We start from the raw sequence: 25,051 nt of genomic DNA, 5'->3' as shown, positions 1-25,051 counted from the left end.
CCAGGTGCCCCAAGTCTCCTTCTCCCCACTCCAGGTCATCTGGACATTTGGGGATGAAGCAGAAGAAGTGGAAGCTTGCTTCAACTTCTCCTTGTCCGCTGGCTGACGAAGGGGCATTGACTTCTGATGGATACTTCTGCCTGTGGATTCCTCACCTTATGAATACCCCCTGTGCCAACATTCCACGGAAATTCTTTCCTAGCTCTCCCACGTCAACGAGGACGTCACAATAGCAAGGCTCCACTCGCGACACCGTATGACGTCATCGGAGCCATAAAAGGACCTCGTCGGCGTGCTGACGTCAGTTCCCTTTTTTCCGCACCGTCGATGCTGAATGGTTTTTCTAGGGGCTCTCCATTTTCTTCTAAGAAAACTTTGTATCACTTGTTGGTTTCTGATGGCTACTTTCAGGAAGACCGGGTTTAAACCCTGCAGAGAGTGTGGCGGGCATATGTCGATCACAGACCCGCATGAAGATTGCCTCTGGTGTTTTTCTTCGGATCATGACGTCGAAGAATGTCGAAGCTGCAGGGAAATGAATCCCAAGGCTATTAAGGAGCGTGAAGCTAAGCTGTTTATGGCCAAAGCCAAAAAGGAGAAGAGGGGTCGAAAGAGGGCGAAGTCTTCATCTTCCCATACATCGAAGTTGAAGAAACATAAGAAGTCTCAAAGGAGACATGGCTCTCGGCATCGTCCTTCGAAGGCCAGGGCCTCGAGGTCGAGGTCGCCGACTCCGGCTGAGCGGCCTCGAAGAAAGGACTTAGTTTCTCCATCTCCATCTCCTCAGAGGACGCCGGTTCCATCTCCAGATCCGGTATCGCCGGCTTCGAAAGGCTCTTCGCTGCATGAAGACTCACCGGCTCCAGCGATGTCTCCGGCGCCTAGGGAGTCTTCTCCAGGCCGGGTGGCTTCAGCTGTGCGGGCGCCGTCCCCGGCTCCGCAGCCTCCAGCTCGACCTCAGGTGGTTCCTCTTCAGGAAGGTACGGATCCATATGCTGCTTTTCCTGCTCCAGGTCAGATTCTTCGCATTTCCTTAATGCGATGTTTGGCATGTTTGCCATGGCCTCTGCTCCATCCGGTGCGCCTTTGGGCCCCGTGGGTTCTTTGGCCTTTGACTTGGGTGTTCCTCAATTTTATCCTCAAGCACCCTTTATGCCATTCTTGCCATCGACTCCGGCTTGGCATTTCCTGGCGCCGAGGTCCTCCACAGAGATTGTTGATTCTATGGATGAGTTTGAGGGCCTTCATGAGGCTAGTTGCTTGGATACTTCTCCTGAGTATAATCTCCCATCTGCGAATGCTGGGGTTGTGCAAGACATTGCTCCTCATCATGTTGTCATAAGGAAGGCGGCTGATTTGCTTGGTCTGCAGCTTCCCTCAGCTGAGGTGAAATCTAATATTCTTATGGAGGTTCTTAATACATCTTCTTCAACTTCTGAACCGTTGCTTCCCTTTACGGATGCTTTAACGAAACCAATAATGGAGGTGTGGCAGAAGTCTTTATCTGCTCCTGCGGTTTCTCATTCCATCTCTAGAAGGCACAGGCCCTCTCCTGGGGATCCGGCTTTTTTATCTTCACATCCTACACCGGAAAGTTTGGTTGTCCAGGCTTCTTGTTCGGAGCAATCGTCTGGTTCTTTCCCTACCATTCTTGGTGATAGGGATTCTAAAAAATGGAGCAGGCGGCAAAGAAGGTATTCTCATCTGCAAGTATGGCTCTTAAATCCCCTAATGCAACCTGTCTTCTTGGAAGGTATATCCATGCTTTGATGTACTCAGTCATGCAGCTAGCTCCAAAGTTGCCTGAGGAGGATCGGGCTAATTTCTTGGAAGTCCTGTCTGATTCGCAGGCTGCGGCATGTCAGGTGATTTAACCGGGCCTGGACACTGCTGACTCTGTGGCTCGTGTGATGGGGTCTTCTGTGGCTGCAAGGAGACAGGCTTGGCTTCAGTCGTCTGGTTTCTCACCTGATGTTCAGGCGACTTTGCTGGATTTGCCCTTTGATGGGTCAAAACTCTTTGGTTCAAAGGCAGACTCAGCTTTAGAGCGTTTTAAGGACAGCAGGACTACTGCAAGGTCTCTAGGCCTCCAGGTGCAGTCCAGAGGATACGGCTACAAGCGGTATCGTGGATTTGGGAGATCTGCTTCCTGTCGTGACCGCCGGCAACAGCAGAATCCCTTGTACAAGTCGTACAGAGGGAAGAATAAAAGAGGCCTCAGGGGAGCAGCACAACAACAATCCTCCTCCTCTTCCTCTACTTCCCCTCCCGCCACCGTTGGTACATCAGGAAAACAGTTCTAGATCTCCCATCTTAGAACACGTTGGTCCGGATGGAGGTCGGGTGTCCCACTTTCTACAAGAATGGAGACTGATCACGTCAGATCGTTGGGTCTTGAATCTTGTAGAGAATGGGTACGCCCTTCCCTTTTTGGAGTTTCCTCCTCCTTACCCTCCTCGTCAGGGTTGGTGCTCAGAGGACCACTTACTGCTTTTACAGCAGGAGGTTCTTACCTTGCTACAGTAAGATGCGATAGAGGTGGTTCCGGAGCAGGAAAGGGGTCAGGGTTGCTACTCCCGGTATTTCCTGATCCCCAAAAAGGACGGTCGCTTAAGGCCAATCCTGGACCTCAGGATTTTGAACCTTTACCTCAGACAGGAGAAGTTCAAAATCTTGACCTTGGCTCAGGTTCCTCTTGCGCTGCAACAGGAAGACTGGACGGTGTCCATCGATCTACAGGATGCGTATTTAAATCTTCCCATCCTGAGGTAGCATCGGAAGTATCTCCGGTTCATGGTAGGGTCGCAACATTATCAGTTTGCGGTTCTTCTGTTCGGTCTTATTTCCGCACCTTGAGTCTTTACAAAGGTGATGGCGGTGGTAGCGGCTCATCTCAGAAGGTATGGGGTTCCTGTTTTCCCCTACCTGGACGACTGGCTGTTGAAAGCAGAGTCTCCAGAGTTGGTTTCGCGCCACTTGCAGGTAACAGCTCATCTGTTGTTCAAATTGGGTTTCTCGATAAATGTACCCAAATCTCACCTGGTGCCTTCTCAGCGCAGCCTGTTCATTGGGGCAATACTGGACACTTCTGTGTGTCGAGCTTAACCTCCTCCACAGAGGATTCTCGACATTCAGGAAATTATTCCTTTTCTTCACGATGGAGCGGTTGTTCCAGTCCTGAAGATTCTTCGCCTGCTCGTTCTGTTCGCTTCCTGCATTCTGTTGGTCAACCATGCACGCTTGCACATGAGGGCACTCCAGTGGTGCCTTTGCAGGCAGTGGTATCAGCACAACGGAGATTTTGGGGAGAAGATCAGAATCTCCAGAGAAGCTGCAGCGGAGCTGATTTGGTGGAGTGTGCAGGGCAACCTGTCTCAAGGAAAGCTCTTTCAGCCTCCTCCACCGGGGGCCACAGTGATCACGGATGCATCCACTCTAGGGTGTGGTGCTCACCTGGGGGATCTGGAGATTAAAGGTCTTTGGTCTCCAGAGGAAAGGTTGCTTCATATCAACCTGCTGGAATTGCGGGCGATTCGTTTGGCAATAAAGGAATTCCTCCCTTCCCTTCGCGGTCAGTCGGTTCAGGTCCTGACGGACAACACTACCGCGATGTGGTATATCAACAAACAGAGAGGTGTAGGGTCATATCGTCTCTGTCGAGAGGCTCTGCGGCTCTGGTCCTGGGCTCAGAACCATCAGATTTGTGTGTTTGCAAATCATCCGGCCGGTGTGCTGAATGTACGTGCGGACAGTCTCAGTCGACGTTACTCGGCCGATCACAAGTGGCGGCTTCATCCGGAGGTGGTCCATTGCATCTTTCAGATGTGGGGGTCTCCTCGGTTGGACCTGTTTGCCACTCACGAGAACGCGCAGTGCCCGTCGTTCTGCAATCTTCAGTATCCGATGCGGGGAGCGTTGGGGGGCACGTTTCAGTTGGATTGGAGCTCACATCTCCTTTACACGTTTCCTCCCATACCCTTGATTCCTCGGGTTCTGAGGAAGATCCGCCAAGACCGGGCCCAAGTTATATTGATCGCACCGGATTGGCCAAGAAGGGTGTGGTACACAGATCTACTTCACCTCTCATCACACCCTCCGCTCCGTCTCCGTCTCAGGGCAGACCTCTTCTCACAGCCGCAGGGGCAAGTTCTACACCCCCACCTCCAGAGCCTGCACCTTCATGCCTTGAGATTGAACAGGGCAACCTGAGTTCCTTCTCTCTCCCGCCGGATATAGTGGATGTTATTTTATCGTCCAGACGACACTCCACTAAGTCTGTTTACTCTTCCAGATGGTCCAGTTTTGTTAGGTGGTGCGGAGAGAGAGACATTGACCCTTTGAAGGCCCGTTTGTCTAATATTCTGGAGTTTTCACTTTCTTTGGCACAGCAAGGTTGTCCTGTAGCCACTGTTAAGGGCTATTTGTCGGCCTTGTCGGCCTTTCTATGTTTACCGGACCAGCCGTCTTTATTTAAGTCCCCCATTGTCATGAGGTTCATTAAGGGTCTTACAAATAAGTTCCCTCCCACACCTTTCATTATGCCTCAGTGGGATTTGAATCTCGTTCTTACCTTTTTAATGGGTTCTCCGTTTGAGCCTCTTCATACTTGCCCGTTGAGGCTTCTTTCTTTTAAAACGTTTTTCTTGATTGCCATTACCTCGGCTAGGAGGGTAAGTGAGCTTCAGGCTCTTAGTCCGAAACCTCCTTTCTTGACCATTCATGTGGATAAGTTGGTTTTAAGAACCAGGGCTGCTTTCCTTCCCAAGGTGGTTACCCCTTTTCACATGGGACAGTCCATTACTTTACCTACCTTCTATCCTCCCCCTCACCCTTCCAAGGAGGAGGAGAGACTGCATCGTTTGGACCCTAAGAGAGCTGTCAGCTTTTACGTGGATCGGACAAGAGATCTGAGACTGGACGATCAGCTCTTTGTGGGCTATGTTGGGAAGATGAAAGGCAAGGCTGTGTACAAGAGGACTCTCTCCAGGTGGATTATCTTGTGCATCAAGATTTGCTACTCCTTGGCCAAGAAGGACCCTCCTGAAGGTATCAGAGTTCATTCCACCAGAGCTAAGTCTACTTCTTCTGCTTTGGCTAGAGGTGTTCCTGTTCTTGATATTTGTAAAGCAGCAACTTGGGCCTCCCTCCACACCTTTGCAAAGCATTATTGCTTGGACTCTGAGGTTAGGAGGGATGGCCACTTTGCTTGTTCCGTTTTGCAAGATTTTTTGGTCTAGTCAGGTGGACACCCTCCTCCAGGAGAGTTACGGCTTTGGGAGTCTATTCATAAGGTGAGGAATCCACAGGCAGAAGTATCCATCAGAAGAACAAGTTACTTACCTTCGGTAACGCTTTTTCTGGTGGATACAGTATCTGCCTGTGGATTCCTCACTGTCCCGCCTGCCTCCTCGTTGTCCACCTGTTTCTACCCCAATTTTTTTTATTTTAAGATGCCTTAATCATGTTTATATATTTTAATAATGAGAAATGCTTATTCAGTTGCTATTTCTCTATGCCTTTATTGATTATGCATTTGTGAATTTATATATGTGTATATATTTGGTATGCTATGTTTACATTTGAAAATGTGTCGGTCCGCCCGTTTGCCTCGGTGGCATGGTAAAAATGGGTGGAACTGACGTCAGCACGCCGACAAGGTCCTTTTATGGCTCCGATGACATCATACGTGTCGCGAGCTGAGCCTTCCTATTGTGACATCCTCTTCGATGTGTGAGAGCTAGGAAAAAATTTCCGCGGAATGCTGGCGAAGGGGGTATTCATAAGGTGAGGAATCCACAGGCAGATACTGTATTGTAGTTCCTATATCCATGATAGGCTCTGCGCATTGGAATAATATACACTATAGTTTTGACATAGGACTGAGGTCAGTATGTCTCTATCAAGTACATTAAACTTAATTACGTGTGTGTGCCAGCTAACTCAGAGGTCACTAGAAATCTTCTCGAATAAACAAGAAGGGATTAGTGTCTGACAACTGCATATACATGACAACTTTGTTTCCCTTAGAATCGGAACAATCTCAGAATCGTGGAAACAATAGATAACAGTTTCACTCAGTCAATCGTGCATGCTTCGTTTCTACAGAGTTACACAGAAATAGATAGATGGGCGTTTCAATAAAAAGGGTTGATTGAACAGTCTTATTTCTCGTGCAAGAGATATGAACTGCTACAATTGTAAAACAAAATGCGAAGTATAATACGTACAGCGTCAGCTGTAAGTTAAAATAATACTGCAATAGCATGGTTTGTAGCTATGACAGATATTCATAAAAATACATACATAAATAACACAGGCTAAAATGTTAATACTCATCTGATGCTTCTAGCTAGTTCTACCCCAGTGTACCTAACCTAAGTGTAGTACGAGGTAAGAAGTAGGTGCTGTTTGTCTATAGTCTAGTTTAGCTATAGCTGCCAAGATTTGCCAAAAGTCCCTCTAGGTTCTTGTCCGCTCCATACCTTAGAATGAGTGAGGCTGGAATCTCTTTCCGAGTCTCGATCTCTAACACCCCGCAAGGGGAGTCAGAAACACTGGAGCTGGATTCTCTGCAAGAAGGATGACAGCGTCTGGTCAGTGCAACAGGCGGGGACTTGACTTCCTTCCGAACTTGCCGTGGCAAGTCGCGTCGTGCAGGTAGGCAGCCGAACCGTGGTTTGCCATGGTAAGTGAAGGTATATTTATACCTTGAAAGTGTTTAGGAATGCCAGTATTGACGTAAAAGTCGGGCAGAAGAACGTCATGAATGAACCCCTAAGGAATAGATGTTCATGCATAATAAATGAGTTCTTGGAGAAATCAATATCCAAGCAAGGGGAAGTCCTAAAGGCTTAAGAGTCTGGTTTTCCAAGAACTCGTTGTGACGTAGATAAACGGATGTAGGTGGCCATGCCTGTAGTTGGTTAGCATGGATAATGCCTAAATGAGGGTAGGATTTCTATGCCTAATTATGGGCAATGCGAATTGTGCCTATATAAGGACATAAATCGGGAAACCTATATATGGTATCTAAATCGACACACAACAATTCTGCATCCACCAGAAAAAGCACTACCGAAGGTAAGTAACTTGTTCGTATGGTTCCTTGGAATCACTGCCAGAGCCGACTCCAAGCCTCCCACGTTTTCCGGGAGCCGAAGCAATGCCTGCTCAGATAAAATAATTTTACGAGCTCATGCGCCATGTATTTGAGTGGACCAACCCTTCCGGTGCACCTTCCGGCCCGTGGGGTCAGAGAGGGCCCCATGGGTTCTGCGACGACGGCTCCAGCCTCTTCTCCGACAGGCCCCTGTGGATCTGATCTCAGATCCAGGATGGCGCCAGTTGTGCCACAGCGACCTCCCACGACAGCGGCCCTGACACCAATGCTCCTGACGCTGCTGGAACCTATCGTGGCGCCAGCCCCATTTGCATCCACAAATCTGATACGCAGCCGGAACGGCGTTGATCAACGCCGATTCCGGCGCCAACAGGACTCATGGGTCCTAGGTTGGTGCCTGAACCCTATTTTGAAGGGCTAGGCTCTGGGGAGGAATGGAAGGGGTCACCGGACCGTTTAGAATACCACTTAGAACGCCAGGAAATGGACTGGGGTGAGGAACTCGGGGATGCCAGTGGTCTGAACACATCTCCAGATACTCGTATGCTTTCTCCCCCTACTGTGGCTAAAAGGAGGGAGCATCCTATTCCATGGTGGTGAAAAGCGCAGCTGAGGTATTGGATCTCGAGTTGCCCTCGGTGGCAGTCAAGACTAACATCTTGACAGAAGTGCTGTAGCTGATAGATTCCTCTTCTCTCTTCTGAACCCTTGCTCCTGTTTAATGAAGCACTTAATGATGTTCTACTGGGAACCTGGTCCAAGCCCAGCAGGGGCTCCTGTGAACAGGACAATTGCCCACTGCCATTGCCCCGCTCCTGGGGCCCCGAGCTTCCTTACTCAACACCACACCCCTGAGAGCTTGGTAGTCCAAGCCTCTACGTCCCATGGCGCATTACCTGCCGCACCCCTGGACAGGGAATCCAAGAGGCTGAACAGCTTGGGGAACAAGATGTTTTCTTCCACTAGCCTTGCGTTGTGGTCGGTGAACACTGCATGCTTATTGGGCCGCTACTCCCACACTCTTTGGGACACTATTGCGCAAGTACTGCCACAGGTCCCGGAGGAGTCCCGGGCTGTACTCTCCCAAGCTGTCAAGGACGGGAGAAATGCAGAAAAGTTCCCCATTAGGTGTGGTTTGGTGTTGACCGACTCGCTAGGCAGAGCAGTTTCGAGGACAGTGGTGCTTAGACACCACGCCTGGTTTATGAACATCTGGCTTCTCAGAGGATGTCCAGGGTTCCCTCATGGACATGCCCTTTGATGGCAACTGTCTCTTTGGAGACAAGGCAGACTCGGCGCTGGAGCGTTTTAAGGACTCACAGGTCACGGCCAAGTCCTTGGGCCTCTCAGTTGCCCCGCGTCAACACCAATCTGCCTGTCACATCTTTCATGGCCATGGAAAGGGTTTTTAAATGCACCAACCCTATTCCACCCACCACACTATGTAAGCTTCCCAGTCTGAGCGGGGGCGAGGACGCGGTTCATACCAATCCCTTGGGTCAGGTAGCCAGAGGTTTGCCACAACTACCAATACCCAATTATCCTCAGGCTCTAAGCCATCCTGATCTCCTACAACACCATGGGTGGCCAGTTGGTGGCAGAATCAGCCATCATCTCCACCACTGGCAGCCCATAACATTGGACAGGTGGATTTGATAGATTATTGGAAGGGGCTACTCTATTACCTTCAAATCCTCCGCTCCCCCTTTGCCTCCATCTCATGATTGGCTGACAAAGGATCATTTGGAAGTCATGGCTCTCTTGGCGAAGGGAGCCATAGAGAGGGTTCTGGTGTCAGAAGTAGGCAGTGGTTGCTATTCCTGCTACTTGCCAAAAAGAACAGGGGGTGTTATCCTATTTTAGGTGTGAGAACCCTCAACCTCTTCCTCAAGAAGAAGTTCAAGATGCTCACTTTGGCTCAAGTATTGTCTGCCTTGGACCCCAGGAGACTGGATTGTAGCGTTGGACTTGCAGGACACCTATTTTCTTATTCCTGTCCTGGCTGCCTTTTGGCACTTCTTGCGATTTACGGTAGGCCAGAAGCACTTTCGATTCCTCATGCGCCCCTTTGGCCTTACCAGTGCCCCTCGGGTGTTCACCAAGGTGCTGGCGGTGGTCGCAGCTCAACTGCGCAGATCAGGGGTGCCAGTCTTCCCCTATCTCGACAACTGGCTGCTGAAGGTGGGATCGCCTGAGGCTGTCGTCTCCAACCTCCAGACTACAGCAAACCTTCTGGATTCTCTGTGGTTCTCTTTCAATGAGCCAAACTCATGCCTGATTCCCTCTCAGATGCTCCCTTTCATTGTAGCTGTTCTGGGCGCAGTGCAGTTTCGGGCTTATCCTCCCGAGCAGCGATTCCAGGATATTCAGGCTATGATACCGATGTTTCAGCCTCTATCCTGGATTTCGGTGATAATGACTCAGAGGCAGCTGGGTCTTACGGCCTCCTGCATCCTGCTAGTGACATATGTGGGCTTTGCTGTGGGACCTGAAGTTCCAGTGCACACATTATCAAAGGAATCTCTCTGACATTGTCCAGATCTCGGCGGAAACTGCAAACGACCTGAAGTGGTGGTTAACGAACCGCAGTTGGGTCAGAGACAGAACTCTCTCCCTTCCCCAATAAGATCTCACAGTAGTGACAGATGCGTCACTCCTGGGATGGGGCGGCCATCTGGGAGAGGTGGAGAACAGAGGACTCTGGTCTCCTGCGCAATCCGAACTCCACATAAACATGCTGGAGCTGTGAGCAATCTGATTGGCATTGAAAGCCTTTCTACCCTTTATCAAGGGAAGGCTGGTACAAGTGTTCACAGACAATACCACCGCCATGTGGTACTGCAACAAACAGGGCGGGGTGGGGTCATGGACCCTTTGTCAAAAGGCCCTGCACCTCTGAATGTGCCAAGAATAGCAGGGCATATCCCTGGTGGTTCAACACCTGGCAGGTTCTCTGCATGCCAGATCGGAAGAACGCAGCCATCGATGCCTAGCGGATTACGAATGGCATCTCCATCCGGAGGTGGTGCAAGGTCTCTTTCAGCAGTGGGGAGAGCCTTGGTTAGAACTGTTCCCCTCTGTCGAGAACGCACATTGTCAGCAGTTTTGCATGCTGGAGTTTCCAAGGCAACTCTCGCTCAGAGATGCTTTTCATCTTGAGTGGAGCTCAGGCCTTCTATAGGCATTTCTTCCCATACTACTTCTGCCCAGAGTTATCAAGAAGATCATGAACAACCGGCCTAAGTCATCCTTGTGGCTCCGTACTGGGCACAGAGAGTCTGCTACCCCAAGCTTCTCAGCATGAGCATCGATCCTCCGATCAGGCTGCCCCTTCAGGAGGATCTTCTGTCCCAGCAGCAGGGAAGAGTCCTCCACCCGAACCTGCAAACTCTATGCCTTCTTGCAGGGAGATTGAGTCGTGACAGTTGACTGCTTTCGACCTTTCTCCCAAAGTCTGCAATGTTATTCTGGCAGCCAGGTGTCCCTCCACCAAGACTGTATTTGCCTGCCGGTGGAACACATTTGTGTTATATTGTACTGTAAAGTCTATTGACCCTCTTTCTGCTTCTCTTTCTGATGTCCTCCTTTTTATTCTCATCCTTGCCCAGCACAGCATGGCTCTGCTCTGGGCACTGTAAAGGGTTACCTTTCTGCTCTGTCTGTCTTTTTGTGGCTGCCTGACCAACCTTCTTTATTTAAGTCCCCTTTTTTGAATAGGTTTCTTAAAGGTTTTGTAAATATGCCCCCCTCTCCTTTCATTATGCCTCAGTGGGAGCATAATTTGGTTCTCAGTTTCTTAATGTATGCTCCTATTGAGCCTCTTCATAATTGTCCCCTCCGGCTGCTCACCACCAAGACAGTCTTTCTCGTGGCAAAAATTTCTGCCCGGAGGGTGAGTGAGCTGCAGGCTTTATCATCTAAGCCTCCATTCCTGACTGTTTTTCCAGACAAATTGGTGCTTCTCACTAGGGCCTCTTTCCTGCCGAAAATGCCATGTGGGCCAATCTGTCACCTTGCCCACTTTCTATGCTTCTCCACATCTCCCAAAAGAAAAGGAGCTACTCCACCATCTGGACCCAAAAAGAACATTGTCATTCTACCTTGACCGTACACAGGAGTTCCGGGTGGAGAACTGTTGGACCTGTCAGCCCTAGGGTGGTCTCCCCTTCTATTTTTGTATCGTGCCTCATTTTTTCCACCCTCATTTTTATGTTGGACTAGGTCTCCGGGCGCCTTTTCATTGCCAATCAGTGTTAAGGTGCAGGTGCTCCCTTCTCCCAAGATGGCTGCCACAGACCCCTGCTACTGCAGGGTGGTCGTTTTTCATAGTAGCACCCTAGCTGCCAGGAGCTGGCTGGGACCCACAACAATGTTGCGACACCAGCCCGCCTTTTTGTCCCATAGGTAGAGTGGGGAAGCTCCTGGAATATGCTGGAACCTTCTAGAAGGGAGGTGGGGTTTTACTTTTGCCGCCTTGGCTAGAGGTCACCTGACCTAGGGCTACTTAAGAGTGGGAGGGAAACTTTTGTGGTGAGTTGGCCATTGGGGTGAAGCAGAGCTGGAAGAATCCACCAGGAGTGTAGGCGGTAGGGCCTAGCCAGGGACTTATGCCTCTGAGAGTGACAGGATTTAGGTACTGCCTCTTAAGTGAGTGAGGTGCCCTGTGAATCCCACTGATCTTGCCCAGTAGTAGGAGGACCCAGAGACTCTCTGCCAGCCTGACTAGGAAGGACCTAGTCGCCCTCTCCATCCCTACCCCTGTAACAGAACCCCTTAAGGGCGCCAGATACATCTGCGCCAACAGACTTCATCTGTCAACTGAGAACTGAAACCTAACTTTAAGAACTGAGACTGCATGACAAGAGCGAGCTGTAAGCCTTGAATGCCAGAGTTGAGACTGCGTGTCCAAGCTACCCTATTGAACAAAATACTAAGCCGATTGCCAAGTCACCGGGGATCGACCAGGTACTAGCGCTGTGACCCCCGCGCTCCCTGCCCTGGTCTGGGACCCCCGGCAGCGTGCTCCGCTGAGCACTTTACCCCCATCCTTAATTTGAGCCCCCCCCCCCTGCGACGACGAAGCCAGCGCGCTCACCGCCGCGGCCTGGAGGAGTGCCCTGCTGTGTCGCGAGGCCCAGGTGAAGTCCGGGGCCCCGTCGTTGCCGTCGCAAACGTGTGAGGAGGTGCGCAAGGTCGGGGCCGAGTTCCCCCAACGTCGTGAGGACGGACGCCTGCTGACGCCGAGACGGAGGTAAGCCCGGAGGCCGAGATCCCCCCTGGTGCGCCCCCTGCTGGTCTGGAAACCACACCGCACTTGGCCCGGGTTGCCCCCTCCGTGGGAGTCCCCTCCCCTGCCTGCGCGACGGAGAGACCCCGCTGAGGGATCCTGTCCGTGTCCCCCCTTCTGTAATACTGAGCGCGGTGCTCTGTGAACTGCCCCGGAGCCTAGGGACCCGCTCCTCAAGTCCGGTCACCCTCCCTACTGGAAGCCGCCCAAAGAACTGACTGACATTACCCTCGTGTGGCGCTTCACGCCACCGACCCTGCTTCCCCAGCCGGAGAGACCGGGACTGCGAGTAGCGCACTGTGTTATATGCTCTGCTCGAAAGTAAATTACATGCCAAGGAATGCGAGTAGCGCACTGTGTTATATGCTCTACTTGAAAGTAAATTACATGCCAAGGAATGCGAGTAGCGCACTGTGTTATATGCTCTGCTCGAAAGTAAATTACATGCCAAGGAATGCGAGTAGCGCACTGTGTTATATGCTCTGCTCGAAAGTAAATTACATGCCAAGGAATGCGAGTAGCGCACTATGTTATATGCTCTGCTCGAAAGTAAATTACAGGTCAAGGAATGCGAGTAGCGCACGGTGTTATATGCTCTGCTCGAAGGTAATGATATGCAACTGATTACGAGTAACGTGTTGTGATAACTGTTCTACGCAAACGTTTCCACATGCAACTGATTGCGCGTAGCGCTGTGTTTTATATGCCTTGCTTCACAGTACTAGGGGCCAGTGGTCACGAGGAGCGCTCAGTTCGACAGGCGCCATGTTGATGAACCCAATGTTCCCCCTTACAAGTATTACGCTGTGTTAGACGGCCTGTTCAGGGACAGACTTTACATAAGCGCGCACAGCGCTAGAATCTCCTGCATTTAACCAGCGGGCGTGGGTACATGAACGAGGTTAGGCACTGCATAGATATCACCCAGAGTGTTGCATGTACTGAACGATGGTATTATGATTCATGTATTACCTTGTTATTTCCTGAACTGCAACTGACCAGCTATACTTGGATAAACTTGAAGTATTTGCATAATTTAAACGGTGTGGCGTCCCTTATTGTGTGTGACTCTAGTCCATGAGAAGCGTGTGGTGTATGGTTGCTTAACACATAGCCCTCTGGTTGCCCGACCGGCTCGCGCCACGTTACCGCCCTTAGGGCCTGGTGACCCCAGGTTCCTACAAGAACCAAAACTTCATGGGGTATGTGGGAGTGAAGAAAAGTCGGCAGGTATAGAAACTAACCATCTCACGCTGGGTTGTTCTCTGTAGGAAAATTTGCCACCCACTGGCCAAGAAGCAGCTCCCTGAGGGCTTAAGGGCGCATTCCACCAGGGCTAAAGCTGCTACCACTGCATTAGCACATGGAGTTCCAGTTCTGGTTATCTGCCAGGCAGCAATGCGGGTAACCCTGCACACGTTTACCAAACACTACTGCCTGGACAGTCAGGTCGGCAGGGATGGGCACTGCACCCATTCGGTCCTGCAGGACATTTTAGTTTCAAATTTGTACACAGTCCACCATTGGGGATGGTGTTGCTTGGGTATTTATTCAAAGGCAAGGAATCTGCGGCTAGATATCTCTATGAGATGAGCAAGTTACTTACCTTCGGTAATGGATTATCTGGTAGACACAAGATCTAGCTGCAGATTCCTTACCAACCCACCCATACTCTGCGCTTTACGGACAAGATTCTAGAGTCAGGGCTGATCCCTTTCAGGGCCCTCGTTTTGACACACCAGTTTCAGTGCACTTTTTGGCTCCGCGCTCCTGGCATGGAGAGTCGTAAAAAGTAACTGACGTCAGCGCGCCGGGGTGGCGCCTACATCACTTCCGGCACGGACGATGACGTGATGAGCTGACCGACACCATCTACCGGTGCACAGGGGTACTGCTCATACAAAAATCTTCCGGATCCAGTCTCACGCATAGGACATTCAAAGGTAAGGAATCTGCAACTAGATCTTGTCACTATCAGATAATGCGTTACCAAAGGTAAGTAACTTATTCATATATTTAAGTCTTTTGTTTGTGATCTACCATGTGCTTTTGCATGGGTACTGTTGGTTTTACCCCTTCTCCTAGAAGGCATGAAATAAAAAGGTGGAAACTGACATTAACAAGCCGACGAGGACTTCTTATGGCTCTAGATACTGTATCCACCAGAAGAAGCATTACCGAAGGTAAGTAACTTGTTCTGTGTGCATTCCTAAAACGGTTGACCATGATTTATATTGTGTGTTGTGTGCGTTTCTAAAACCCATATTCCACATGGAATAGTGAAACCATGAAAGCAGGAAAATAAGGACCAAATTATTAAGAAAGCTTATCTAAATGATGTACTCCAAAGGCATGTTATTCTGCACTTTCTCTGACAGTATCATTTTCATCTATTTGAGCTAGAAACATTTTGTAATTCAACAGATTATGTGGTGAATTCTATAATCAAGCAATTCAACTGAAGCCTCAGACAGAGACGTTTTAATGCATGGGCAAAGTGGGCTCTGGCCCAGGGCCCCAGCCTTTCAGAGGGCCCCCTGACAAAGTCAGCTCTGTTCTCCAGAGTTTTGCCCTAATGACCTTGAATATTGCTTAAACAGATTGTTTTAAATACTGTTTTCCTGTAATTTCTTTTTTATGTACTTGATGTGTGAAAGTCTAGTACAGCCATTTTGCAGAGAAATGTTGTGCTTGTTTCATGCAATATGCATAAAAAAAGTTTCTTTTAGATCAAAACAATACCTAACATATAAGAAATGGGAGGGCATGAAAGAAATTATATGCAGTAATATTGGTGAGCTGCTGCTGTGTTATAATATTGAAAACACACATAACTATCCCTGAACATTAGATGTAAACACATTTAGGGCCTTATTTATGAGAAGTGATGCATCGCATGATGGATGCGTCATATTTACTGTATGATGCATCATGTTGCAAGGAGTTACAGATACGTCAGTATTTCTGACATATCTGTAGGCGCAAAAGTGATGCATTGCTGGGGTATGTCTGAAAATAGACACAACTCCAGCAATGTGTCCTTTCACATGGGGCTTGCCTGCATCAGTCTTACACCTGCTGTGAGGCAGGTGTAAGATATTGACGCAATGGCGTCCTAGAAGTGGCGCACTGAGTTCTCATAGATATCAATGCGTCACTTCTACAAAGCAACACCCACCCTGCATACATTATACCTGGCGCAGATATAATGTGGTGCAGGGGTTTACAAAGTGATGCATCTGTCTAGATGCGCCACTTTGTACATAGGGGGCAACATGGCACTTTTTTTACGCTGCCAGTACGTCGCAAAAAGTGACGCACCCGCAGCATAAAAGTGAAGCAAGGCCTCATAAATAAGGCCCTTAGAATTTGAACAAGTTTTCCTTTGTACTGTCAGGGCCCTCATGAAATGAAATAGTGTATTTCATAAATTGTGCAGCTACTCAGACTAGAGTGTCCTGGCGCTTGACAGCGGGAGGAAAATATGCGTAAAAGACCCATCAGTTATTAAAAAGCCAGGTTTTTCCTGAAAGAGTAGGTCTGTGGTTAGTCTCAGAGACTCAGGGGGGCTATTCCACAATTTTGCGCCTAGAAAGCTGAGGGATCGGCCTCCAGTGCGGGCACGGCATATTTTAGGCACGATGGCCAGGTTGGCATTGGAAGATCTTAGGAGTCTACATGTTGTGTAGCGATTAACGCGCTTATTTAGGTAGCCGGCTCCTGAGCCAGGGAAAGCTTTAAAGAAGATGGTCATCGCTTTGAAGTCGATCCGTTCTTTTATGTGGAGCTAGTGTAGAGACTTAAGAATAGGAGGTCATACTAGATCTGGGTTTAGGTCTCAGGAAGGCTCTGGCCGACGCGTTTTGTACCACTTGTAGGCGCTGGATAAGGAATTTGGGAAGACATAGTCAAGCTTTGATGTCACCAGAGCCTGCAGCACGATCTTTCTGCTCTCAAGTGCTCAAGCTCTCAAGTGGTAACAGTGGCAGGAATTTTTTTAGCATCCGGAGTATGCCAAAGCAAACGCCAGTTAGATTTTAGATTTGAAAGCACATGGAGAGTGTCTTGTCTATGACATTTCCTACGTTTTTTATTTTCTCCTTTTCCGCGGGCAGGGGCGGCAGATCTTATGGCAACCAAGAGCTCCAGTCAGGTGTTTCTGGATTACCATGTCCTGAGATCTATTTGCCAAGAAGGATGACATCCATGTTAAGGCGGTCCTCCAGGCCAATGTTAGCAAGTCTCTCCAGGAGCCTCTCATCTGGGACCGTATCGAAGGCCGCCGACAGATCGAGCAGTATCAGAACAGCCTTGCCTTCCTGGTCCAGCTTACCCTTGAGAAATTCAGTCACTTCCAGCAGAGCGGTCTCCGTACTGTAGTTAGCCCTAAAACCGGATTGGGACTCATGAAGGAGCTTCCCATCTTCAATGTATTTTTGGAGAGCCTGGTTTACATGCTTCTCTAATACTTTGGAGAGGGCCGAAAGAAGGGAGATTGCCCTGTAGTTGGTAGGGTTCGTAGGTTTGGCCTTAGCCTTTTTTATCAGTGGAAGAAGCTTAGCATTCTTCCATAATTTCGGAATGTTGCCTGAGGCGAGGGAAGCATTAAAGAGCTGGTTTACCGTGGGGTTTATGGTGGGGAGCTAATAGGTTCAGGATATTCGCTGGACATGGGTCGGTAGGAGAGCCAGACTTAATGCTTTGGAGAAGGGTCAGTGACTCTTCAGCTGAAACTCAGGGAAAGCTAGTGAAGATGGAGGATCCAAGAGGTGAAATATGCTATTAGAACCAAGGAAGAAGGCCAGTTCTTCCTCTGAGCTGTTAGTGAAGGCATGTTGGATAACGGAGATCTTTTTAAGGACGAATTGAGCTATTTGCTTAGACCATTCTTCCGTACATGGCCCTTCCTTTGTGCCAGCTTTCGGGGCGGTAAAGGATTTAACTATACTAAAGGTTTCCTTACTCTTATTTTGGGCAATTTCTATCTTAGTTTGAAAGACGTTTTTCTTGGCTGCCTTCACGAGAATGTAATGAGCTTTTAAGTTGTCTTTATACACCTTCCTGTCCTCAGGTGGATAGGATTTACGCCATATCCGTTCCATTTTTCTACAATTTCTTTTGCTAGATCTGAGGGAATCAGTAAACCATGGAGCTGGTGGGGCCGAACTCTTTGTGGAGCGGGAAACAACTGGTACCACTGCATCAATGTTGGTCCGGAGCCATGAATCTATTGAGAGGGTGTCCGAGTAGGGGCAGCCAGCCAGCTCCGGTGAGGAATGACCGAGGTCATCTGCTAAAATCGGGATGGATATTTTATGGAACGTCCTGTAATTAGAGTCCCTCTGCCCTGCGTTAGCCCGAGGTCTGTGGCAGAGTTGGTAATGACGAATTTTAATAGGAGGTGGTCAGACCAGATAATGGGAAGAGGTAAGCTTACTGATAAATCAAAGTTGTGAAAGATTTGGTCTAGAGTATGGCCCTTCTCATGGGTGGCCGAAGAAATAGATGGAAACGTGTTGCAGGCCTGCAGCGTGTCCTACAAGGAAATTGTTTGAGGGTCTTTTCCATTGTCCATATGTATATTGAAATCTCCCAGAATAAGTCAGTTGTTGTATTTTAAGGCCCGGGAGGTGGTGGCTGTATTAAGCATAGTAATAAAATTTCCAATTGCACTGGGAGGTCTGTAAATCAGAAAACCAGCAGTGCTATGATGGGGGGAAAAGGTACGGCGGAAGCCTCAGGACTCTGCGCTCTTGATGTTTTACATCGGGATGGGAGAGCAGTCTAGTTTTTTATAGTAAGTTATGGCGACACCGCCCCCCTTCCCAATCTCTCCTAAGGATTTTATAACCCGTAGGGATGGCCAAGGTGATAGTAGGGTTGGAGGCTTCAGACAGTCAGGTCTCAGTGAGAAATAAAAAATTAGGCTGTTCGTCTAAAAGTAGGCCATAAATGTGTGGTTCATGCTTTCGCATAGAGTGACAATTTAAAAGGGTGGCCTATAAGTCCTCTATTTTCTTATTGTTTTTACACTTATTGTTGCGTGGGAGGATCTTGGGTGTGAGATTCCTGGGCTGGAGGAGAGACCAGTTGCACTTATTGCATCGAAAGTCTACCTCCAAGCTCGGATCAGCCGCTGTACACTGACATAATGGTAGCCGCCTAAGGCTAAGCACTTTTGTTCTATTGTAATATAGTGGAAGAAACTCACCGGAGGGGAAATGGGCAGCATGGCCGGCGCCGGACGCCTCCGGGACGCCTCACAGCACATACAGGCTTGCCTATGGCGCGCTCGCTGCGTTTGTTCGTTTGCATCGGGAATATATTGGCTAATGCATATGATGCAAACTGGATCGCTAACGCAGCTGAGGAAGTGGAAACTGTGTTGCCAGAAGTGAGGAGCCCGATAGTAGCCCCAGCCCTCCGCACAACCGGAGTATCAGCCGCGGCGGACCAGGACTGGAGGAAAAGCAAGATGCGTATCAAAGCAGCTAAGGATTTGTAGGCAAGCAGAATCAAGAAAAGTGTAAGTGTGCGTAGGTAGGAGAAATTGTTAAAAAGCACAGAGTAATTTAGCCACACATATACAATTTAAAAAGTATTAATATAGCAGGGCAGGAAACACTAAATCCTACCGTTGTCAGCTGCTTGCGTCCGTTTACATCGGGAATATATAGGCTAATGCCTATGATGCAAACTGGATCACTAACGCAGCTGAGGAAGCAGAAACTTCGTGGGAAACAGGGGCTCAAATTGGATCATAAATTCAAAGCTGTTCTGAACAGGGGCCCCCAAAATATGTTTGGCCCAGGGCCCCCAAAATCCTTAAGATGTCCCTGGCCTCAGAATGATCATAAATCCATTGGTCCTCAGTGATATTTATTGATTTATCAGCAATTTATTCTTGATTGGTAAGCAAATCCTCACCATTCAAATTCCAATCAGTCCCAATTGTCAGCTACAATTTGAAGAAAACTGATTTTTCTAGGTGACTGCCTCCGAATACCCATTTAATAGTAAAAAATACATACATACATACATAATGCTAACGTGTAATATGGTTCTATGTTGCCATCTCAGAGCTTTGGTGGCAGTTACAAAACCAGCAGTCCTCAGCCTTGTGGTTTATGATGTTGCCAGAACCTCCTGAATGCAATATTGGACATATTACATTCATTTCCACATCTCTGAGGGCCCCCCAAGTAATCCCCTGATGCAGGACATCTCTCATAGTGGCAATTATGTACTGCATTTTTTGTACAGATCTAAATCTGAAAATTTGTCAAAAGTCGTAATTTTAAGATCAAGATCATCAAAATGGTGTAAACAATTATTGATCCCCATTATCAGCCATCACATGCTTGAAAAAATTCAAAGGTGATCCACAGATTTAACGATTTGCAGAATTTGCGACCTACTTCATTAATATAGGTAGGCTGTATTAAGACCCACTACGTAGTGGATTTTACAAAAGTCCTGTTAGTATTTATGTTGGTTTATAAAATTCTTTATTGATTACCAAAACTGAGGTTTCAGATTGCAACTGTTTTTTTGCGACTAGTTGTTAGTACATCTGGCCCCAGATTCCTGGGCAGGGCAGGAGAATTGAAGGCGAAATTCTCCATTTATAAAACATGACGTAATTAAATAACTGAAAGGGTGCAGAAAAAAAGCTACCAGCATAATAACAACAAAAAAACTCTAATATAAAAACAATATAAACACACAAAAAAACGTGTGCAAAATATTTGTGCTTACATTTGCATACAGTATGAACGTTGCATTACATTTCTTTTATGTTTTTAGGTCATATGCCAAGAATAAGGAAAGCTACTCTCAAAACAAACACAAATGTATACTGCCTCTACCGTCAACAACTGAAATGACCTAAATGTAGTCTGAGATTCAGGTCATTCACTTCATTTTTAGGTCTCGCCTGAGACAGCGCTTTAGCGCTGCTCTGGCAAGACTTATAGTAAGCGACTTTTGGAAGTGGAAACGAGTGCATTTCAGGCCGCCAACTACAGTGCATGTGCTCCGGGCGCGCGCACCATTTGGCAGCCTGAAAGTATTCGTTTTCTTTCAGTTTCGCGGCCGCTTTGATGTTTGATCGCGATTGCGATCACTTTCAGTTTCGCGGCCGCTTGTTTGTTATTTACAGCGCGGTCCTCGTTCACTTTAGGGACCGCCTTTGCAGCTTTCTATAGCGCGAACTAGACTCGAAGGTTTTAGAGCACTTTATGTGAGCACAAACTACACTGCACATCACATTCGCACCAGTTACGTTACGCACAAGGTCGGATCCATTCGTTTTTATTTGTTAGGCAGAGGCGGATTGCCCGCTTCCTGTCGATCACTCCCCGTACCATCCAACCACATTGCACTATGCCCCCCCATCATCGCTGATTTCCCCCAAACCCCTCCATGTCCTTCTCCCAAGGGGCATGCTGTGGATTGTAAGTTGATACCACCGCAGGACGCGCGAGTGGCCTCTTCTCACACCCTTACTCAAATGTGTGAGCACTGGCTGCAATACTTCACTGCAGGGAGTTGGGAAATAAGGAAATATGCTGTGAGTATAAGGCTTTGTGAATCGGGCTCAGAGAAATTAGAGAAAGTTCTTCTGTTTACAAGCAAAGTATGCAGAAGCAATTGTTAGTTTAGGCTGACAGCTGAGACCTGCTCTGCCTTTTCAATCTCTGCTGTGATTACAAAGTGCCGGAGGACACCCTGCCAAGGTCAACAGAGGAAATGGGTTGTGCTCTTCCACCGAGCAGTGCATTCCTTGCCCATAAGGTAATCCACCTAATAGTGTGGTAAGTGCAGAGATTTTGGAGGTCTCCGTGTTTGCGTCTCTGTGGGAAACAATGCATTATTTCTGTTCAGTTCTGCGCCTCTATCATTATAATACAGTAGGCAGCTCTCTAACATGCGGCCGCTCCGTGGCAAGCACAGTGTGTGCAAAGGGCAGAATAGGACTGGGCATGCAGGTATAATTTTACTGGTCCTTAATAGCAGGCCAAATGTCTCACTGCAGAGGAACGCGGGCCTAGGTTTAGAACGCTGCGTCGGCCGACACTGCAGAAGTGGTACTTTTCATCATCCTACAGACACCCGTCATCCTACAACCCTCTAATAAGCATTTTCAATGCAATAGGTGAGAGCTTAAGGTATTAGTATTGTAAATGACAATGCCTTTTATTTATGTTTTAAAACCCACAACATAAATAAAAGGTATTGTCATTTACAATGCCAATAGCTCAAACTCGAGTAAATGCGAGACCTATTGCATTGCAAATGCTTGTTAAATTATGTACATATTTTAGTTGAAGTTCTTAGGTGATATTCATATAAATGTGGACTTCATACAAAGTGAATCGGTATTAGAATCACGAACAAGAGACTGCAGGGCTTCAATGAACTTAGGCCTTTGTAATTTGTTTTATAATTAAGTAGTTCTCCTGAATCTTGAAACTATTATTACATACATGAGGACCTACTATATCGAAAATATCTGGTAGTGATACATACATTCACTTTAATTTTTGTTTGTTGTGCAATAGATTGCTACTGCTACAAAAACAGATGGAATTGGACCCAAAAGATGATTCATTTGAAAAAAGTGATCTGTGAGGTAAGGAGGTGATTTTGAACATTAGACTTACATAGTTAATATTTGAAACTTGAAGCCATCTTCATTAAAACTGCACAAGTGCACTGTTTGGTCCAGGTACAAAATCTAAAAATAAGGTTTTGTACAAAAGTTATTTTTTCAATTCAATAAATATTATTGATTTTATCAAATGAACAAAACAAAGCATTCAACAATAAAAAATGTCATCTACCTCACTGTACAGCAATCAGTAATGCATGTATGTGCAATACATGTATACAAATGAATCCACCGTCCTTATACACTGGATTAATGTGTCTTATAATAAAAACCATGTGGAGTTGAACAATCGTCCTTTTAATTTTCAATTACTCCTATATTTGGCCCTCATATTTTCCACAGTGTCAGGACCAGAAACTGTAGCTTTATGAGAAATTAAAAGGTGTGCATATGGGGGAATGCACAGCACATCGTCTCTCCTTTGCATTGCTGGCTTTTTAACTTTCCTCCATGCCAGATTTGTCAGTATTTGTTATTCACCGTACCAAGAGGATCATCTGCTCTTTTAAGATCAGTCCTAATCATTTTGGAGTCATATTATGAATAAGGGAATTGGGTGCACTATGTGAAATTTCTGACTTTACGATTGGCTGAATGAGAAAGATATGTGAATGACATGCTTTAGGAATGGAATTTATCTCTTTTACCATGCATCTGAAGTTTTAAATGGTGCACCGTTGGAAAGAAACCCATTCTTCACATAAACCAGTGAATTGTGGCAAATTATTAGTTACTGGTACAAGACTAATCTTAGGCACTTCCCACTGCAAGTTTATTTTCATGGGATCCTTCATGCCTTCAACGTAAACACTGGCTATGAAAACATTTGAAAAGAGAAGAGTAAATGTAAGATATGGAAATTGTTCCTTATGAGACACTTTTCAGAATATGGAACACAAAAAAGATGTAAAGCAGTAAAACAATAACATATTAAATTGTCAACATCTTAAAGAGGAAATGTTTGTTGATTTTTATTTTCCCATCTAATTGCAAAGCTGCCAAGGGGCCAGTTTCATGTTTGACATTTTCAGTCACTTGTGGAATTTTATGTTTCAATCTGTTGATTGTTTAATGTGATATATAGTAAGATATCAGTCACCTCTTTAAATCTAAAGCTTTCAACCTCTTACAGAGAAGTCAATATCAACACTAGTCATCTAGCCACTAGGTATAGCCAGATCTTTTTATATCCCTCATCTAGTACCCTAAATCCTCATATAACCACCCACAAACCACTCTCTAATTCAAGAGTGCAAAATAGGTGGTTAAGCGAAAAGGTGAGGAAGAAGAGAGACGTATCACAACTGAAAATAGTCAAGGACTTCACCTCCTGAAGCATTTTCAAGCCTAGTTTCAAGCATGCTCCCTTTTGAATCAGCCCTATTAGCAATGAGTCAGTCATTGGACCGCTCTTTCTTAACTTGCTCATGCAATATCTTGGCAGATGCCACCTGTACGTATGTGTATGTCTTGCCATGGTATTTGATTTTTAATTTATTTTTTTTTAAACACATTTTATTGAAGTTTACAGATCGATACAAACATATTTTGTGCAAAGAGTCATGGGTATCAACATACAAAAGAAAGAGCAGTGGCATAACCATGAATCACACTATTATGATAAGCTTCCTACACTTGTCAGTTCCCATCCTCCCGCCCTCTAAAATGAATAGAAAGGATAAAGAGAACAACCCTGAGAATGTGTTGCAAATGACTAACACTCATTCCAGTTGTACTGCAATACCTAGCGTCTAATCCCCTATAACTACCCCCCACCCACTCCTCCCCCCAGGCATGTCACTCTCAGCTCTCCTGATATGCTGCAGTGTGAGTTTGTTGTGGTGGAACTTCACTAGTGCGGCAACGGTAATAATGCAATGGGGGGTTCACAGTGGATGTAATGCCATGCTGCTTATTATTCCTAAGTTCTCCTCACCGAAGTGGACTCTGGGGGATTGTACCTAATCCTCCTTACCAGGAGCGTTACCGACAGGATCCTCATCGCTGTTACTGTCTGGGATCTTCAGAAGCACCACAAATGTGTCCCATGCTTTAGCCGCATCTATTGCCCTCTCAGTTCCCGCTCTCTTCGCCAATTGCATCCTAACTATTCCATCACACTCCGCCCATTTAATGATTTTTTTCTTCCATCTATTTGCGGTGGGGCCCCTTTGTGATTTCCAATGTAGAGTGATTTACCGCTTAGCTAACAAGAGCCCCATATCTATGAATTTACTAGTGATCTTATTCTTAGCCGTGTGGGGAAACCAATGTAGTATACGTGGTTCCATAGCCGGTGTCAAGTCCCTGTCAGTAAGTTTGTTCAGTAAAGTCATTACTTCATTCCAATAACTAATCAATTGCGGGCACCCCCAAAACATATGACGGAAGTCCGCTCCCTCCCCACGGCAACGTGTACACGCATCTGAGCTAGTATCAAAATACTTATTACGTTTTGCTGGGGTGAGGTAGGCTCTATGTAAGATATAAAAGTGCACCAACTGAAAGTGTGCATTCCTAGTGCTCTTCCACGCCCGTTCCACAATATCATCCCATGCCTTGTTTGGGATCCCCTCCCCCACATCTAGCTCCCATTTGTGCCACAGTCCTGTCAGGGGCATCAACATCTCCTGCGTCATGCGGCGATGTAGGCATGTGACAGCCTTGAAAGTTCCTGACGCCGTTACTATGAATTGACACCCCTGTGTCGTGTTTGGGTCTAGGAGGCCCTCCTTCCAATGTTTACGAATAGCCATAGTAAGTGCTGTGTGTAACAAAAAATCGCCCCTAATAGACCAGATCGCTCCTGTAAGTCATCAAAGGGAAGCAACATGCCATCCTCATACACATCTCTGATAGTAGACAGGCCTTTCTCTTGCCAACCATTGCCACGGTATTTGAAGTAAGGTTTTGTAAGATCTAGGACTGATGGCCCCTCATTTACCAGCTACAACTACTTCCTAATCCTCTG

At 47.1% G+C, this 25,051-nt stretch overlaps 1 protein-coding gene across 2 annotated transcripts in view; it reads left to right on the top strand.

Annotated features, from left to right (window-relative positions):
- The window catches only part of VWA3A (von Willebrand factor A domain containing 3A), a 598,738-nt gene that overhangs the window by 552,422 nt on the left and 21,265 nt on the right, over nt 1–25,051 (top strand). For both annotated transcript variants that reach the window (XM_085629052.1, XM_085629053.1), the window contains one exon: nt 21,971–22,041. In XM_085629052.1, coding sequence (XP_085485178.1) covers nt 21,971–22,040 — 70 coding nt within the window. In that variant the 3' untranslated portion in view covers nt 22,041. The remainder of the gene's footprint in view (nt 1–21,970; nt 22,042–25,051) is intronic.

The sequence above is a fragment of the Triturus cristatus genome, chromosome 10 (assembly GCF_964204655.1).
Source record: "Triturus cristatus chromosome 10, aTriCri1.1, whole genome shotgun sequence".
Classification (NCBI taxonomy): Eukaryota; Metazoa; Chordata; class Amphibia; order Caudata; family Salamandridae; genus Triturus; species Triturus cristatus.
The sequence above is the reverse complement of the archived record's forward strand: the minus strand, read 5'-3'. Positions and strand labels throughout refer to the sequence as shown.